Source organism: Eulemur rufifrons, chromosome 6 (genome assembly GCF_041146395.1).
Source record: "Eulemur rufifrons isolate Redbay chromosome 6, OSU_ERuf_1, whole genome shotgun sequence".
Lineage (NCBI taxonomy): Eukaryota > Metazoa > Chordata > Mammalia > Primates > Lemuridae > Eulemur > Eulemur rufifrons.
This window is the reverse complement of record NC_090988.1, coordinates 79,617,306-79,637,681: the sequence shown is the minus strand read 5'-3', so window position 1 is coordinate 79,637,681 and position 20,376 is coordinate 79,617,306. Positions and strand designations below refer to the sequence as shown.

General features: G+C 35.8%; 1 protein-coding gene across 1 annotated transcript in view; it reads right to left on the bottom strand.

Moving 5' to 3' along the window:
* Positions 1 to 1,306: 1,306 nt before the first annotated feature.
* Positions 1,307 to 20,376, bottom strand: part of CAPRIN1 (cell cycle associated protein 1) — a 45,754-nt gene continuing 26,684 nt past the window's right edge. The window contains exons 8-19 of the mRNA XM_069471261.1: positions 18,870 to 18,922; positions 18,706 to 18,792; positions 15,634 to 15,789; positions 15,440 to 15,548; positions 13,695 to 13,756; positions 13,018 to 13,128; positions 12,693 to 12,842; positions 11,324 to 11,474; positions 7,314 to 7,508; positions 6,676 to 6,776; positions 6,193 to 6,256; positions 1,307 to 4,635 (exon numbers count right to left, since the gene is read on the bottom strand). Of these exons, the coding sequence (XP_069327362.1) occupies positions 4,571 to 4,635; positions 6,193 to 6,256; positions 6,676 to 6,776; positions 7,314 to 7,508; positions 11,324 to 11,474; positions 12,693 to 12,842; positions 13,018 to 13,128; positions 13,695 to 13,756; positions 15,440 to 15,548; positions 15,634 to 15,789; positions 18,706 to 18,792; positions 18,870 to 18,922 (1,304 nt within the window). The 3' untranslated portion in view covers positions 1,307 to 4,570. The remainder of the gene's footprint in view (positions 4,636 to 6,192; positions 6,257 to 6,675; positions 6,777 to 7,313; positions 7,509 to 11,323; positions 11,475 to 12,692; positions 12,843 to 13,017; positions 13,129 to 13,694; positions 13,757 to 15,439; positions 15,549 to 15,633; positions 15,790 to 18,705; positions 18,793 to 18,869; positions 18,923 to 20,376) is intronic.

Below are 20,376 nucleotides of genomic sequence, written 5' to 3'. Positions count from 1 at the left end.
AAAGCAACTGCCCTGAGCAACTGGGTGAATGAAATACAACTGGGTAATCGAGAACTGCAATATCTAACATTCAAATCAAGACGTTGTGTATGAGTTACAAGTTTCTCGGGGTTTGGGACCTTGAAATATTTAGGAGTGATTAGAATGCTGGCTGTAGTTAAAATCATGGGATTGGATGAGATCACCTTGGGAAGAGTATAGCTAAAAATGAAGTCTGATACCCAAGGCCTGGACAAATGGGCAAAGGATATGGAGCAGAGACCAGTGAGACAGGAAAGCTATTGAATCCATTCACCACTCCCACCTTAGTTTATGTTACAATCAATCATTTCTCACATGGCCTACTCCAATAAGCCTCCTACTCTCTTGCCCCATACATGTTGTTCTCAACACTGCACTGAGTGTTCTTTAAATGGCAATTTTATTAGGTGACCCACCATCCCCACCTCCAACAATACACAAGCAGCTTAAAAACCTTCAATAGTTTCCAACTGTTTAAAGACAAAACTTAACATGGAATTTTCCTATAAAGCTGTCCATAACAGCCCGATTTCCCCAGCCTCTAACTCTGCTAATCCTTACTCTCCACTTGAGCCTCATAGTTTTCTGTCACTGGAGAATGAAACTTTAGATATACTCTTCTTTCCCCTTGTCTAGTTTACTACTCCTCATCCTTTTAGCTCAATTATCCCTTTCAATGAAGTCGTTCCTCATCATTTTGACTAGGTCATACCCTATCAGTCAGTCATGGCCTTAATATCTACCACCAACCACATTGCTCCACCATGGCATTTGGTACACTTTTGTGTCACATCAGTGTCTTTGATTAGACTGTTCAATGAAAGCAGGAACCAGTGTTTCTTGTCACCACATAATGCCCAGTGTTTGGCATGATGCCTTCCTGCAAAGGATATACAAATTTGATGAATAAAGCCTTAGTTCAGTGGCTTAATACAGTCTTCCCCTAATATAAACACAGTACTTAAATAAAGCTCATGCTTCCAAATAAGGAATAGAAGAACACTAAAAACTGCCTTTAGCAGATAATCATGGACCTGCCTATACTCACAAGAGCCAGTCAGGTGCATCAACTAGATTAGGCTTCAGAACAGTTGGTTAAAGTAGGGTATTAGTACTGTAGAGGTTGAGAAAGCCTATCAGTAGGCTAGCCACCTTAGAAGATGAAGCTACCAGATAGATTTAAGCCTTTTCCTTTCTTCTTACAAGTGGCATTTCACTTACACCTTTGCTGGATGGTACATACAACTGAAGCAAACTTCATTCAAGGATAAGGAGGAAACGGGTCTTCGTGTAATTTAATCTAATGTAATTTAAAACAGTCACTAGTCTTTCCCAGTATTTTTGTAGAATTCAAAATGGGAAAAGGTATAAAGATGAGCCTTAACAATGTACTTTCATTTTCCTGAAGGTTTTCCTCTCCATTAACTCCATGAAAAGGACAAGCTCAAGGGCAATACTGGTTTTTTGAAATATAATCAGTTAAATGTAGAGTGCTTAATAAGAATTCAAGTAGAATGCAGATTAAGGAGCTTAAAGATAAAATGAAGGGTTTGAATTCAATGCTTACCCACGTCCCATTTCCTCTAATTAGATATACTGTTGCAAACATAATGAACAATCCAAATTTCCTAAGACATTTAGGAAGCTGACTGCTCAACTGCCTTCTATATTTTATGAATTGGTTGTCAATTGACACCTCAGTTAATGAGCCTTCTGAGAATAAGCACACATTCTCATGTCTCCTGTTAGTGGAAAAGTCTCCCACACAACAGAGTTGCATATGTAAGGAGACAAAAGAACTGTAAAAACTTAACTGATCAAAAACACACTGAAAGGGTATTTGTTTTAATATCAAGATACAATGATTGGAAAAAAACTCTTCTATATTATTTAGGAATATGAGGATCTGGAAATAAACTGCCCTAATCAAGGTAATCAATAACATTTTCTACCTTTACTAAAGCTTTAAAAAAGAAGTTTCATTATCCACGTGAGATGATTGATATTGTGCATGTACAAAAGTATTTTATATGTGGTCTTGCTACACCAAGAGGCTATAGTGACATGTGTGACAATCATTTCCTTGCAACTCTGCCAAAATATGCATTTGACCAAATAAAAGGCCTTCTGCAGCTAGGACAAGCATTGACATATTATACAGAATACTTTTAGTACCAAGATTCAGATCTTAATGGGACATTTTGGAAAGTTCTCTGCCCCCTGAAGCACTCCTTTAAAAAATATGGTCTGAATTGAGACATAAAAGATTTACTTTTAAAATAGCAGAATGCCAAAATAAAATTATAGTACTTTGAAAAGAACAATTCTTTTAAAAACATACAAAGAAATAATCAAACTATGAACACCTTTACACATTTGCAACATATGCACTAATGCATAGACGTTTGAAACTTAGAAGGCTTTTCTCCCCCCATCCCATCTCTGACCTGATTCATAGAGATCGCTGTATAAAGAACTTATTTACTTCAATTTTGATTGTAAATGTCATGAAATTATTTTCTACAGAGATAGCAAATTTAGTTTTATAGAGGACTGCAAGCATACATCCTTTAGGGATTACCCAGTAAACCATGAATACTTGAAACAGCCCTAAAATACAGCTAACATATGGTTGTGGTACATCCCAGGCAGATGTCGTTTAAAGCACGCAAGGGGAGGTGCTAGCAAAAGAAATACTCATTTGCGAAAGTAAACAGATTAACCCTTCCAATATGATGTACCACAACCACACATGAGAAAAGTCAAGAACTTATTTTATTTTATTTTAAAATAAACATTGAAGATCCCCCCATTCCCCACCACCCTACAAAACTTTTGAATGTGGAATGTTCAACAGCCTATCCATTTTAGTAGGTTACAAAACCAGCAAAAACTCCAGTTGTCTAATGATGAATGTTTGAGAATAGTTTTGTTTTGAAGTAGCTGAGCACCTACTGGAAAAATTCCTTAGCTAAAGGCTGAAAATAAAATTTAATTTCTGCACAGGAAATACCATTAACTTAGTAGCCTTTGCTTAATAGGTGGTATTAATTCTCCATGAAGTCAAAGTGGAATGGGACAACAAGCAGCATTAAGTTCATAGGCACACAGAACTAGTGCTCGAACTGCTAGCACAAATTCCAACATAGTACATAAGGCTAAGTCACTACTCAACTGTCCATTTCCATCAAACTTTAGACTCTCCCTATGCATCTAAGGGAAGGAATCACCACTTTGAATATAAATGCCTCCATGAGAAAAGGAGAATTGAATTAGGGTTAAATAGACAAAATATAAGTCCAAGTACTAGAGAAATGGCTGCTGGAGATAACCATAAAATTTGTGACACTAACATTGCATGGGATGAATCACATAAGCTGCTAACTGTTGAACACCAGTGTTTCAAGATACAACTTTTATAAACATGTTTTATTTGTTTTGCTTATACCATCAGAATCAATCTATTGACTGTCATTTCCCTGTAACAGGGAAATCAATCTAAAACACATACTGGTGCTTTTCAAAAGATAGCAATTTAAAAGGGTGGTAGCAGCAGGCATTTGATATCTTTTCCTTTTAAAAAAACTTTCAAATTGCAGGAAAAACGTGTGACCAAGAGTGTTATGATTATCCATTAGAGATTTTCATCAGTACCTGTACCAATTTAGGTGATAATACAGCAGGATCCAAGGATTAGTGACAATGTACATGTCATAAGGAATGATATATACTACCAATCCTTACAAAAGTCATTGTCTCAAAAAAACTGTTAAGTATTCAAAAAGGTATCTAAATACTTCACATTAAGTACAGAAGCGGCCATCCAGATTATATCCCATGTTTGTTGCATATTTTTCAAAAAGTGCCAATCAAAACCTAATTTTGCATTTTGGCTTTGTTGTATACAGTATCAGCTGTTAAAAAGCAATTTACATGTGTTTTTATCCACAGTCGTTTGGCCAGATGAATAGTGCCGTGTGTCAAAGCTGTTAGCCAGCCTTATATGTGTGATTAAGGACCCATGCATAATTTGGTATGCACCTAAACGTTCAGTGCTCCAATCTGGAAAAGCTGTGAAATGCAGTTGTTCCGCCAAACCACACTCCGCTCCTTCCATCTTCCTTTCAAGGGAAATATTTTAGTTTTGTCAATTACCATTGAGTAACTCTAGGGCTGATTTGCAGATTTTATCCAATGTCAAAAAAGTCAATCTTGCTTTTTTCAAGCCACTTCAAATAACTATATGGAGATATTTATCACCCTATAAAGTATATTATGTTTTACTCCTAAGCAAGGGTGAGGAATCTGAGTATCATGTGCAAGGCTCAAGATGACGCTTAGGACAGAACATGCAGAGTAAAAAGAGTTTCCTTCCGTATCCAGGTAATATAAAGCTGACAATTATAGTCCTGTCTTTATGGGATGAAAACAGTCCCTTTACAATAAGTTTCCTGAAAGGGAGAACAAATAGATAATAACTCTTCTGGTAACATATTATGGTACACTGGCCAGTGTGTTTTGGCGATTAAACATAATCCTGTGAATCAGATTAATTCACTTGCTGAGTGTTCATTTGCGGCATCCCTCTGTTGGGTCTTGGGGGCCCTCCACGACCTAGAAGACAAAAATGGCATTTGATTTTTCTTTCAAATATTATTTGTTTTGCCTTCAAGCAGATTTTCATCTGAAGTCAAGAAGCATGTGGGCAGCTTGTCACCACATTATTAGGTTTAAGAGGTCAATTCTTCAGTGTTCAAGTTTCACCTGTCCTGGGAGTTGTCATGCGCAAATTTGCTCATGTTCTCTTAGCTAAAAGAAGAGTAGAGCTAATGGAGTATTCCACCAGTACTCATTCATTCATTCATTCAACAAGTATTTATTGAGTGCCTACTATGTGCCAGGCACTGTCATCAGGCGTTGGGAATAGATACAGCAGTGAAGACAGACAAGGTACCTGCTCTCATGGAGCTTACATTCTAGTGTACACTCTAGCTTACATTTCAGTAGTAACATCATACTATCAAAATTAATAAAAGCACCAGAATGAAAACAGACCTTATTACCTAAACTGTTAAAAAGAAACTACATTAACATTCAAAATTGTATAATGACTTGTAACAGATAAAATAACTTTTTACATGCTGTTAAAACAGATTTTTAGCTATCAGTTAACTCAACTTTCATAGAATATGCTACAAGGTGGGAAAGAAGAACATAACCCACATTCACATGCAAATATCCCTTGATACGTCTAGTCAAAGTCAGTAATTCCCAAGTGATCCATTAGTTCTTTTAAAAATGCACCTTTTTGCTGGCCAGTTTCTCCTAGCATTCAAATCAAAGTACTTTGTGATTCCTCCTTAACATACATTTTATACATGATATGGCCAATAACTAGAGGAAACCTATTCAATGTTTAACCTCTCTCAGATCAGAGAACCATTTAGAATTTCAGATTACATGAAATGCTAGCTCTAATTATTAAATAGGCTAACTTCCTGCCCAAATAGGAAGCACTTTTCCAATAGTAAAAGACAAAACAAAAAACCTTTAAAAGCATTAATTTTTTAAAGTATAGTTCAATAAGTTAGGAATTTGGGGTTTTGTTTTTTTTACAAGTCAGAAATAACTTGATATTTATATCACTAATAGTGGTCCCAAAAGGCATTGAAATTTCAATTAGTTCTATCACTTCTAAATGGTTCTCTAAATGTAACTATGGCTTATCTGACCATTTTAAAGGGTTTCTGGCCCTAAAATATAATATAGGCATGTTTCAAAAATGAAAGAGGAATAATAAATTTATATAAATGTTCAATCTCGTTCCAAAAATGTCTTACAAAAATGTTTCATTAAGTACTTCCTAAAAACATTTAGCAGGTTTTAGGACCTGAAAAATAATTTCCAGTTGGAAAAACACTTTTTCTGAGGAAGAGAAAATGTTCTAGTTCAAGACAGTTTATATAGTAACAGGGAAAGTCATTCAAAAATTAAAATTTGGGTTCAAGATTAAGTTTTAGAAACAGAGCATTTCATTTAATCCCTAGCAACAAGTCTGGAAAGGATAACTGTATTCCTAACATGTAACCTACATGCAGACTATGAACAGCTCTTCCAAGGCCAGAACAGAAGCTCCACTTGGGAGCTAGGATCACCACCACAAAATATTACCTCGTGGGGCTCCCCGTGGTCCACTCTGCCCAGAGCCTCTCTTGAAATTCTGCTGATATCCATCCTAAAAGACAAGCTAGTTAGTATTAAAAGAAGAAAAGGTAATTTTCTCTAAAACGCTTACCATCTATATCTCTATTCTTATAGTCTAACACTCAGAAAACAATATTCTTCCTCAATCTTTTAGACATTTCAGTATATCACCACAAACATTATTCTGTAATTGTTACGCTACTGTTATTCTCAAGAATTCAATGAAATATGATTCTGTGCTCTTGGGAATCATTGTTTTTAATAGATTTTATTAAAGAAGTACGTGTATCGAGTGCTAAGAAAAGTCATCATTTTCTATAACAAATTATCTTAGACACCACAAAATTAGCCCCAAATTACTTAGTTACTGAGGTCCATCAAGCAACTACATCAGTCCCTTTCATTGGTGTATTTAGGTCAGGTTTTATATTTTAAAACTACTTTACCTACCCGCTGATAGCCAGAGTAGTCCCGGGGAGCACTGAACTGAGACTGTGTATAACCACTGTTTGGAGTGTTAGAGAATGAAGGGCGGTAACCATCATATCCTCCTAAAATTTAGGACAAGAAAATAAATAACTTTCTTATCTTCACAAGAAATTTTTACTTTCTCATTAATGATAAAGGGAACAACAACTGAAAAACTATAAGCTATCCTAGTTATTCAAGCTAATTTCCTATCCTGATCCAATCTGTTTATGAATTTCTGTAAGTACCAGCTGCCTTAGAAGATGAAATTTTCATTCATCTATGTGAGTATGTGTGCACACACAAATACATGCACACATACAAAAATAAAAAACAATCTCCATAAGGTCTAGTAACGTGTGAAAAACAATTATCCCCCAGAAGACAGTAGTGAACATTAATTTGACAAAAACAAATAAATAAAAATTCCCAAATTTGTCATTTAAATAACTGTACCAAAATACACTTAAAATGTTTAAATTGGACATTAAGAGGCTACTGAAGAGATACATTTTTCCCAAAAACGTTTTATTTCTACATATTTTACATATCAGTAAAGAACTGGCAATATTAACAGTAAAAGGACGACGACATCAGAACTTGCTTTTTTTTTTTTGTACCTCTGAATCCATTGGCAGGGCCCCGATATCCATTCATCAGGCCTCTAGCACCACGGGAGCCTCCACGAGATACACCACGACTATTGTAATAGGGCTGACTGCTACGTGGAAATCCAGTGTTCTGCTGAGGAGGCTGCTGGTGGTTACCAGTCACTTGATGGGACTGGTCCTGGGAACCATGGTAAGTGCCAACCACTGTAATAAAAAGAAAAAAGTGCATATACACCCATATGTACACATCCGCGCGCACACACATACACAACAGGTCATTACCATTTGTTCTCCCACATACTTTCCGGTTTAAGAAGTGTCTTATAGTCTCCTCAAAGTTTAATTCTGACTTTAAACAAATTTACATATTATAATAATAGGGGAAAACTACACATTAATGAAGTATCTATCTTTCTCCTACCCATAGATAAACTAATGGGAATAAAATTCTCCAACCATAATTTCAAACCACAAGGCACACAATTTCAAGCAGGGTACAGAACTCCATCCTTTCAAATTTTTTGAAAGGCTATACTAGTTTTGAAAGCCATGTACCTTTTAACACAAGAGACCCACAATAATTCAAAAGATTTACACTTAGTACAATTACCATTTTGGGCCATTTAATTACTTCTTTTCATTATAAAGCTCCTTAGTGGTCAAAGTTTTCTTATTCTTTGAAATTTCACTTGGTACTTAGTGAAACATATAAAACACCGTGCTCTCTCATAGCTAAGCAGCTATATAGTGGAATATGCCATCAATTACACAGTTAAATCAGCACAGGCATTCAACTTAAGCCCTTAATGCCTGATCCCATTTCGAAGTTTTTAAAATGGCAAGTACAGCCAATTTAAAAGACAATCACATGATACATACACTGCCACTCAACCCACTTGAAGGTAAGGTTCTAGAAGGCTCACACTACCTTGCACATACACAAACCCCTTCCATAATGGGGAAAGTACTAGAACCTAAAAACTTTCAAAAATTAAATACTGAGGTACATTTCTGGTATTACCCCAATGTTTGTATTTCACAAGAGAGGAAAAACAGAGTGCTAAAAGTACCTTTGGGAGGTGAGGAAGGTAACAGAACAAAGGCAGGCCCATACCCCAGGAACAATGGTCAGGAACCACTAGCCAGCCCAAATCTCCCACTTGTGGGGCAGGGAGAAAATAGGTCGTGTCACTCTTGAAAATCTTTACTTGATCTATTTTATATCCTCAAGAAATTCCAAATGCATTATTAGGTTTTAGAATGCTATTTTGTGATGAAAAGGCTAGAGAATGCCTGGGAAGAGAAGGGGTCATGACTCCTTTTGAACTACTTACAACTAACTGTACTATTCGGTGTAATTTTTCCACATAGACTGCCTTTTTTATCATATTCCCAAAATGTAAAATTACAAGTAAGTAAAGCATATACAATATTTTCTATCTAAAAAGATTCATTCACATGCACTCTACAGAAAGTGGCCAAAAGAACTGAATTTTAAAATCATTGTTTTTCTTCTAGAATAACTTTTTATCAAAAATAATTTTTAAAATCTTGGTCAAATCTCACCTCAAGAAACTCACAGCAGAACAACTAAAGTGTGATCTTTATTTTAAAATACCCAAATTTCTATTTAAGTTTTTGTAAAGTATGAACAGTCCATTAAAAAAGTCAAAGATCCTTTTGTCATGTTGCTCCTGATTAAAAACTAACTCAAATTAAAATACAAGTCTGAAATGATGACACCGATGTGTTCAACAAGTATCAGAGTCCCTACAACATGCCAGGCACTGTCCTAGACACAAGGAATATATCTGTTATCAACGTATAGTCCTTGCCTATACAGAAGCTTTATTCTAATGTGAGAGATGATAAGAGAATAAAATACACATCCAAGGAAAAAGAAAGTACGATAAATCAGGCACCAAATGAGCTTATATGTGGAAAAGGTGACGAAGGGAGGTCTCTGTGCGGCGATAGTTGAGCACAGGTCTGAAACAAGTGAAAAGAAGCAAGCAATGTAGGAGAAATAAGCTTAAGAGACCTATTGCTCAACATAATGACCACAATTAATAATAATGTAATACGTTCTTGAAAATCATTAAGAGCAGATTTTAAGTGTTCTCATCACAAAAAATGATAATAAATATGTAAGATAATTCTGGCTTATTATGCTGGCTAATTCTGGCTTATTATTCTGGCTAACTATGCTGATTAGCTCAATTTAGCCATTCTGCAATGTATTCATGTTTCAAATCATGTTGTACCTGACACATATATACAATTTCTGTCAATTAAAAATAAACAGATTTTTTTATTTTTTTTAAAGAATGGAAGCAATCCATGCAAATATCAGTGGTAGAAAGTTTCAGGCAAAAAGGAAATAAAGTATAAAAGTCCTGAGAATAGAACTTGCTGTTTGTGACTGGTGTGGGTACGTTAGGAAGAAAATGGTAGGATATAGAACAGGATAAAGGCAGGGGCCAAATCATATAGGATCTTAAAAAGCTAAGTAAGCACTTTAGATTTCTTTTCTAAATGTAATGGGAAGCCCCTGGAAAGTTCTGAATAGGAGAAATATCTCATTTATATTTTTTAATGATCACTCTGGCTATTGTATGGAGGAGAACAGAGTCAGAGGAGACAGGTTAGGAGTCCAAACATGAAACAATGGCTGCCTAGATTAGAGCAGTAGTGAAGCTGTTTAAAAAGGAAAAATGTCTTACCCAAAGAGAGGTCTGGCAAAAAAAAAAAAAAAAAATTTAATAAAAAAAGTAAAAAAGAAAATAAATAAAAAACCAAGGTGTATGGGCCAATTTTGTTTTTTAATTGAAAATATCTATACATGTTTTAAAGTTAATTTTTATAATTAATATATATTTTGAAATGGTGACAAAAGGTTACCTAGCTCAAGGGCCTCACAATTAGGAAAGTCAAGTAGAATATAAGAGCAAGACAGTTTCAAAACAAACGGCACAAAGGGCAAAACTGACCAAGTCAAAAGACATATAATAATTATTTTTAATTTCACCACACTATCTGAAAAAAGTGGCAAAAAAGTTTATCGGCACAATGTCTAAAGATTCCAAATATACCTGTTCTACAACCAACTTATGAGTATGTAACAGTGAAGTAGTTAAAAAAGCCTGAAAGCAAAAAGTCCAGTGTAATCATTCAGAAGCTAAGCACAGCATGACTGACAAATATCTATCTGATTATGGCTGATTCAATCTTCATGCTGATTAGTGGTATTGAATACTACAGGATATATAAGAATTTACTACTAAAAAACCTATAATGTTGATCGAGATCTATCAAGAAATTGAGTAATTAGAAAATTACACATTTTAAAAAAATCAGTCTGATAAAACTGAAGTATTAACTCCTGTGATTTTAGCAGGATTGCTAGTTTATTGTGGGATTCCAATTAAATTCCTAGGAATTAAACAACCAAAAACCTAAAAAAGACATTTCGCATCTTACAAATTTAAGAATCTAAAATATCTCTACCTACATCATTATTATGACAGGTCTGGCAAAACTGGCCAAATTATGACCTTACTTGCCAAAATGGATTTTGTTTCAACCCAGTCCACCAAATGCAGCCACCGTAAGACTTTTGTGTAAGTTTTACTAATGAGCACAATATGAACCATGCCAATTCCTTCTTAACTTTGTGTAACTGACTTGATGCCAGGTATCGTGCTACCAGGCTTAAATCAATTAGCAATTAAAAGTTTATCATAATTCAGTTAAGTTTAATTCCAGTAAAATTACATACCGAAACAAGGATAATATGAAAGCTCAATGATCAAAGGAAAATGGGTATTAAGGCCTCCTAAAATTGCACATAATCCATATACAAGGATGGACTTGATTTAACTCAGGATCAACAATGGAAAATCTGTATGTTCTGCTACTAAAACAAAGACCCCTGGACACTGCCACTCTGAAGTCTGAACTATCCTAGCACTGTCAGTAACTGTGCTGGAAGGTCAATGAAATAACACTGGTTTTCCTACCTGTTTGAAGCTGTTCTTGCTGAAGCTCTGTTTGTTCTACTTGGTGAGGTTGACTAGAAAAGCTCTGGTTATAACTGGCCTGGTACTGATTCTGCTGTTTTAAAGTTTCTGGTTCATTAACAGGAGGAACCGGGGCATTCATATTGAACACCTGTAAGTGAATAAAGTAAATGATTAGTTCATCCTGTTATTCCCTGCTTTTAACATGGCAGCTCTCAATGCTGGTTTTACCTCAAACAAAAAGACACCACAGACTCTCAAACAGAAACACCACACACACACACAAAAATCCTTCAAAGTACCTCTCATGTGGGGAAAGACAGCATATAGTACTTAAAAGGGAGTATAAGTATAAGGACATACTGTGAAATGGAAGTGAGGATTTAAAAAATCTAAAAAGATGCAATCAGCAGCCTTGGAAATGCTTTTACATATGAGAAATCTTTTTAAAAGACAAGCTCCTAATATATCACATAAAATGATTCTATAAACCATAACTTTAAGTTGAATACTTAATTCATTTATTTTAATTTTCATTTTTATTGATATTTTAATCAAGTTAGTATTTTAAGTATTTAACCTTATGAACTTCCCTCTCAGTACTGATTTAGCTGTGTCCCACAGTTTACAGTATTTTCGTTATCATTTCTCCAGTTTAAAGATGTTTGCTGAAGAACCAGAGTGAAGTATAACATCTGAAACCTATTTTCAAATATTTCAATAAAATGGAAAATTAAGGAAATAGGGCAAAATGCCAAAAACTGTTAAATCTAGGTAATGATTATATGGATGTTATATTAGTCTACTTTTCTGTATGTTTAAAATTTTGTTAAATCAAGCTGGGTGCGGTGGCTCATGCCTGTAATCCTAGCACTTTGGGAGGTTGAGGTGGGAGGATTGCTGAAGCTCAAGAGTTCGAAAACAGCCTGAGCAAGAGCAAGACCCCATCTCTACAAAAAACAGAAAAATTAGCCAGGCATGGTGGTGTGTGCCTACAGTCCCAGCTACTGGGGAGACTGAGGCAGGAGGATTGCTTAAGCCCAGGAGTTGGAGGCTATAGTGAGTTATGATGACGCCACTGCACTCCAGCCTGACAGAGACCCTGTCTCAAAAAAAAAAAGATAATAAATTAAATTTTATTAAATCAAGAGCAAAACTTCAAGATAAGAAAATGCAAGTACATAACTCATAAAGCTCAAATTTATCTCTGGGAACTTGGAATAATTAGAGTTTATGTTCAATAAAATACACCCTATACTTCAGGTAGATGCAGACTCAAGCAAAGTTAAATAAAGACTTTTTGTTGAGAATTAGACATGATTAATAATACACATTAGGCACTTAATGCTACCTGAGTTAATGTGCTTACCGTTTGCATGGATTGGAATGGAGCAGCATTTACATTGATTCCACTGCTATGTAACGGTTTGCTTGTCCCAGCCTGGAACACCTGGGGCTGAGAAGCAGCAGGAAGGGATGATGATGCTGTTGTCTGGTCTGTATTTAAAGAAATTGTTGCCTAAAAAAAAATGAATAGATGTACTTTAGTGGCAAACTAAATTAAACTTAAGTATATTAACAAACTAAATCATTTCATGAAAGCAAAATAGGTGCAAAAAGAAGAGTCATGATATTAATGGTAGTGTTCCTCTGCCCAGTTCATTACGTTTATATGGCCTTGTGAAAGTACTTGCCTGAATCTGATCAATTGGTTCCTTTTGTGGTCGTTGCTCTGTAGCATGAGAAGGCTGGTACAAAGGCTGAGATGCTGTGTACCCCTCACTTGTGGATGAAACCAAAGGAACCTAGACAGAAGTAAAGAAATCAAAGCTTCTTTCTGCTTACAAAATTGTTAAAAAATAAACCAACACTAATAGAGACAGGGCCAAGAAATAGATATCCTTGTTAAAGAAGGGAGAAATTAATACTACCTTCTCTCTTTGAATCTGCAGACTATAAAACCTAACAATTACAAAAAATACATGTATTTTTAAAGCTCAAAGTTAAATAAACCCTAGTACAGTTATAAAGTCCCCCACAAAAGTGTTTCTAAGGCAACAAAATCTGCACTACATTTTAGAATTATGATGTCTAAAACATGTCTTCTGAAATTCTACTCAGTTCTAAATAAAAAAGCTTCCTTCATTATAATAAACTATAATTACAAGAATTTTAAAAATTTTCAAGTCATCAAAGGAAAATAAATGTAAAAATGGAAATAATGGCTAACAGTTATTCACACCAATGAATTTGTAACAGAAGACATCAACAACCGATCAAACTCACACCTGATTTTCATAAGCTAACCAAGAAAGAAACCTCTAAGAACTGATTAAAACCAAACCTGAAAAAATATTTTTATCACTCTTACCTGTGTAGCTTCTGGTTGTACAGGAACTTGATTAGGCTGAGCAAGTCTAGATTCAGAATGAACTAAAAAATTGATCAAAAAATTGTTATACAAAATCAAGTTTCTTAAGAGATGTCTGTCTGCTAAAGCTAAATTTCTATAGCCAAATCATAAATGTTTTAGCAATCATGAAAATAAGTTGGGAAGGGCAGGTGAGATTTCAGCCTTCAGGTGAGCATTTTGGTTTACTAATAGTGATTATTAGTTTACTCTCACAATTGCTTTTATTTTGTGTTTTGCAAGAGTAAGGTAAGATGCTAGTGAGAATGTACTAACAAAGATAAAAATCAATGTCGGTATCCTCCATGGCAAAGAGCTTTTTAAAGCAGTTCCATAAAATACTACTACTCATAGACAATATTCAGTTAATATTTTAACATTACGAACTTTCAATATAATTTCAAATGTTTCCACAGGGGGAAAAATTAAAAATATATACTTTATAAAAGCCTATATTCAATTCAGTGTGCATCTTACTGACAATTCCCATCACTCTCCCAGCTCCCTCCCCAGTCATGGTTAAGTAGATACCCAGAAGTACATAATCATCCATTCTCACTGCAGTGTCTAATGGACTCAGCATTACCTGAATATCTAAACAGCCTTACAGGCTATGTCAGTGAGTGCACGTGTTGATTTTCACACAATTTACCAGCTGAGAAAACCCCATATTTTCTTCCTCTGATAGAGCGCAGAAAATGAACACCAAAAACTGATTAACTCTCTAGTAGGCCTAACCTTTGATCTGTTTTCCAATTTTTGGTGGAAATGTGACAGAGACATGAGTTCCCTTTACTTTAGAAAAATCCTAAGTATCTTACCAAATTAGCCATGACATGAAATACTTTTACTCAGCAACTTCTTTTATGATATTTAAGATTATGCAACATTAAATGTTACTTTATATAGTTCTACTTTTGTACCACTAACACTGATATATTGTGGGAAAAAACCAAGAAGACTCAAGATCACTACTAGTCCTAGAGAAAAGTTCCACTTAACCCAATGCAGAGCACCAGCTCTATTTAGTGCTACTACTTCAAATAATGGTTCACATCCAGTAAGAGTCTGAAACTGCAACTATCTTGTGGTTTATCTCTTCCCCTTTCCTAAGCATTTCCTTACTTCACTGCTGTGTCACATTTTTATTTAGGTAATAAAATGTTCAGAAATTCTCCTAAAAAGTTACAGCTATAAGCATCCAGGGAAAGACAGCTCTGTTACTTTTATTCCTACATTAATTCTGAAATTTAAAAAACCAAGCACATTTCCACTTATATAAATTACAAAAACAGGCAAAATTGGTCTATAGTGTTACAAGTAAGGAAGTGGTTAGCATGGAATTAGGGGAGAGGGTAACCAGTGACTGCAAGGGAACATAAGATAGGTTTCTGGAGTACTGGTAATGTTTCATCTCTTGATCTGGGTGCTGATTGTGTTCAGTTTTTGAAAACTCACCCTTGCCTGCATTTTTCCGTATGTCTATATGCCAACGAAAAGTTAAAAAATACACAATTATGGAACTACAGTTATAATTCAAATTATAGAAGCAACAGTAACATTCCTTATCAAATTAAAAGACCTAAGAGTCAAAAAGTTAAGCAGTCATTAAAATGAAAAAAATTGATTTTCACAAACTTTATTATAAACTCTGAAAGCACTGGCCCTATACTTTACCTCTCACATAAAAATGTACCATTACTAACCTGGAGGGCAAACCAGCTGGGGCATGTCCATGTTTTGTGTTGGATTCATAGGTTGTGCAGATACAATGGCAGGATCAAGTGTCTGGTTTTCAAAATCCAGCATTGAATCCTACAAATTAGGAAATAATGGAATTAAGTCAAATAATGTAAGCACTTAAACCTTCTGTTATATTGTTTGACTCAAATGCACATACCTGTATGAAATTATAGGGCCCCTGCATTTGTGCCATAAGGTCTTGTACTCGCTGTCTTCTCACAAGGGGATCTGCCTGAGCCACCGGAGTCAAAGAGTGAGGCTCTTGTACTGAAGGGGATGCAGCTTGAGTTTGCTGCTGGAGTGAATTTACCACCTAAAGTGGAAGAAGGAGAGAGGGAATGGGAAAGTACAAGAGCTCCTTTCATTATCTCAAGCCATCCATATGTAAACAGAACAATAGGCTTTAATGTAGCTACACAAATGGACCACAATTATGCCAAATTTAACATTCTGATCAATATCATCACTTCTACAGTGTTTTCAATTCCATAGGATCACTGTGTAGCACTTCAGATTTACTTTGTAAACTGCTTTCAAAAAAGATTACCCATGTTTACTTCCTAAAATAATGTATTTTGTTTAAACTGTTATGCCTTCTATGGTAACCGGATCTATATATCCATATCAAAACTCTATCTATCTCACTACCTGGTATATATAGTCAACACTCAAAAAGTGTTAGCTATTATCATCATCAAGATTTGGGTTTCTTCCATTCCATTTTCTCAGCCAGCACCCTAGGATCAAAAGCTCTATCACCTCATCCAAACTACTACAAAAGCCAAAACTCACTCTCTTAGTCTTTTCCCAGCTCTAATAATTTCCCCTGATTATCGTTCTTAATAATTCCCTCGGCCAGGCACGGTGGCTCACGCTTGTAATCCTAACACTCTGGGAGGCCAAGGCAGGAGGATCGCTTGAGGTCAGGAGTTCGAGACCAGCCTGATCAAGAGCCAAGACCCCATCTCTACTAAAAATAGAAAGAAATTATATGAACAACTAAGAATCTATATAGAAAAACTTAGCCGGGCATGGTGGCGCATTCCTGTAGTCCCAGCTACTCGGGAGGCTGAGGCAGAAGGATTGCTTGAGCCCAGGAGTTTGAGATTGCTGTGAGCTAGGCTGATGCCACGGCACTCTAGCCAAGGCAACAGAGCAAGACTCTGTCTCAAAAAAAAAAAGTAATAATTCCCTGCTCTGGTAGGAAATCCCTGCTAATTTTATATTCCAGGCCAGGGCACAGTGGCTCATGCCTGTAATCCTAGCACTTTGGGAAGCCAAGGCAGGAGAATCGCCTGAGGCCAGGAGTTACGGACCAGCCTAAGCAAGAGAGAGACCCTGTCTCTACAAAAAATAGAAAAATTACCCAGGTGTGGTGGCATACACCTCTAAGTCCCAGCTACTCGGGAGGCTGAAGTTTGAGGTTGCAGTGAACTATGATGACACCACTGCACTCTAGCCCCAGTGACAGAGCAAGACCCTGTCTCAAAAAAAAAAATAAAAAAATATATTCTGTCTGGCTTTTAAAACTAGGCCAGTTATACATGTTGAGCCTAGGCAAATCAAAACTATATTTCCTTTATAAACAACACTGAGATAAAAATCGCTACCTAAATCATTATCATGAAAACCAATGGATCTGGCTACTACTGACTTTGGGTGGCTCCAAAAATCCCTGTACTTCCATGTAGCTGGCCTTTAAAAGGCCCACCTACCAGGCAGATACTAAGAACAAACCATATGGCACAGTGCTCAGTACAATAACACGTCCTTCTCTCAAATAAAGTATAAACTGTACTTAACAACAAAGGACTATGTGTTACTTCCCCCATCTTTTCCTACTACGCCAACATATACTTTTCATTCCAATGTTTAATAAAACAAATAAGCTAACAGTTCATTTTTACTTCTACATCCAGGCTAATACATACCTAATATGTGGCTCCCCTAAAAAAATACACCCAATCTACTTATAGTCAAATCTCAGTAGGTTTGTACACCTTGTATACACACTTGACCCTTGAACAACACAGGTTTGAACTGCACAGGTTCACTTATATGAGGATTTTTTCCAACCAGTATTCCAGGATGTGAAACACAAGTATATATGCAGGCTCCACAGAGACTTGAGTATGCGTGGATTTGGGTATATGTGGGAGTAGGGGTAGCAGTGTGTCCTGGAACCAATCCTCCATGTATACTGAAGGATGACTGTAAATCACCATTCCATAGATCTTTTTGATCAATTTTTCTTGTAACCCTCCTGCAACATTTCTGAACCGCATTCCTTAATTCAGCAAATACACACTATTTTCTTGGAGTTTCACAGGACAGTATTTTCATCCCAACTAATTACCTTTCTAGCATATGCCCAATTCCTTACTAAACCTATCAGCAGTGCATATAAGCACTTCCACAGAGAGCTGAAGGTATTGGCACAATTACAACACTTTGGAGAATGGTGCCAATAAAAGAATAACAACATTAAAGAGAAAAGCATGTTATCCTCAGCTTAAAGCTATTTGTCCACACTTTGGAGGCATAAAGTAAGACACATAGATGAGGATGAAAAGAAAGGCTGGAACAACTGGTAAGGCTTTTTGACTATATTTTATAGATAACAAGGTACCACCGAAGAAGTTCAAGTACAAGTAACTTAATCAAAGCTAACTTTTCCAGTAATTAACTCGTGACAATGAACAGGATGGTCTGGGGCAGTCAAAGAGGAAAAATATTAAGGTAGTCACTGAACTAGAGATGAGAACCTGAAAAAAGGGCGTAATACCAGTTGAGAAACATCAAGAAACACTAGAGGAAGTCTACAGCTTCCACCAGTTTATTTGGTAGCCAAACAGCATTAGAAGTGAAAGAGTCCAAGATAACCCAGCACAGCTCCTGCAATGTAGGTTTTTTCTGAAGGCTATGAACATGAGACCCTAGATTTTTACAGAGCAATCTGATGTCATCAAGAGATAAATAATGTACTTTAATAGATTAACCCAAAGATAACTTTGTATAATTTTTATAATCGGATCATCAAAGCAACGATTCTATTACATTAAACATCCACAGGGATAAACAATTTCTTTTGATGTAACAGTTGTGTAATGAGTTTATTATCATAATTGTACTAATAATGCAGAAGACTAACAATCCTAATTTTTTCTCAGGAGAAATAAATATTACTTATTAAAGACAAAGACATAAACCTTGCAATACAAACTCTTACCTCAACTGTTTCCACTGTCCACTCATCTACCTGCTCCTTTTCACCACTGCTGAACTGTGTTTCTGCCATAAATTGTCTATTTACATACTGCAAAGCAAAGTAAATGTTTGAGACATCTGTTGGAAAGGCAGAAAAATAAAGGTAGCATTAAATAAAAATCATACCTCTGTTGATTCAACTTCACTTTGTTCAGTGTATTCTTCTGCTGGCTCAGGTTCTAAGAGGTTAAAAAACGAAGCAAAGCAGAATTTTAGGTCAGTGAAACTACTTTGTATGAAACCATAAGAATGGATACATGTCAAACCCATAGAATGTATAAAGCCAAGAGTGAGCCCTAATGTAAACTACAAACTTTGGGTGATAATGACGTGTTGGTGTGGGTCCATCAACTGTTAACAAATAACTCCATTTTGCTGTGAATCTAAAACTGCTCTAAACAGTAAAGTCTATTTTTTAAAAAAATGCAAAAAATGTGAGAAACCTTTTTTAAAGTTAACAATACCACATAAATGCCAAATAATGCTGGGCATGGTGGCTCATGCCTGCAAGCCTAGCACTCTGGGAGGCCTAGGCGGGAGAATCACGAGAGCCCAGGATTTAAGACCAGTGTGAGCAAGAGCGAGAACCCTGTCTGTACAAAAAATAGAAAAATTAGCCAGGCATGGTGGCACGTGCCTGCAGTCCCCTCAGCCTAGGCGAGGCTGAGGCAGGAGGATCACTGGAGCCCAGGAGTTTGAGGTCACAGTGAGCTATGACACTACTGTACTCTAGCCAAGGCAATAGTGCAAGACCCTGTCTCCAAAACAATAACAACAAAATCAAATATGTAAATAACTCACCATCCCATAATCTAAATTTATTTAGTTATTTAATAGTAAGCTCCTATATTTTATCATTCTTACAGTTATATCCTTAGGAACTTTTCTTTACCATTTATTCCGGAATAAATTACTTTAGTTTCAACAGTAGTTATTCTAGATCAGGTGTAATGCAAATAAAGAGCTACTACGTTAAAATTACTCTCTATTCCTGTAAGTAACAGTATAGATTAAAATGTTACTCTCTGTTTTAGTTTACATGGCTGGTTAAGTGGTAAGGGGGAGAGACTGCTTTATGTTGATCTCCAACTATAAATTTCACAAGTGTGGAACCTTCTCTTCCAATTTCAACCTATTAACACTTGTAAAGTGCTTACTATGTGCCAGGTACTATATATTCACTTATTACTTTCTAAATGGGGAACCTGAGATTGAATCCAGGCAGTGTGATTCTAGAATCCATGATTTTTAGCCCTTACAAAATTTATGCTCCAACAATGTTTCTAATTGTACTTGGAATTTTACTCATCAACTTAGAAGTGATGATAAAAGTACTTAAAATGTCTAGCTATATAATTAGTGTTGTGCTAGGTGTTAAAATTAGTTAGAAAAGCCCCTTCGCCATTGAGGAATTTATAGTTCAAGATAATACAATTAGAATCTCCCCATGATTTACAAAAAAACAAAAACCAATTCACACTATTCACCCCATACACTGACATGGTAAACAGCAGTAAATCTGGGCATGCCAGACAAAAATCTGTTTGAAAATCCTCAACAGTTGGCCCTCACTCATACTCCTACCCAGAAATACTGTTGTAAATAACTATCAGTTTATACTAGTAATCAAAAC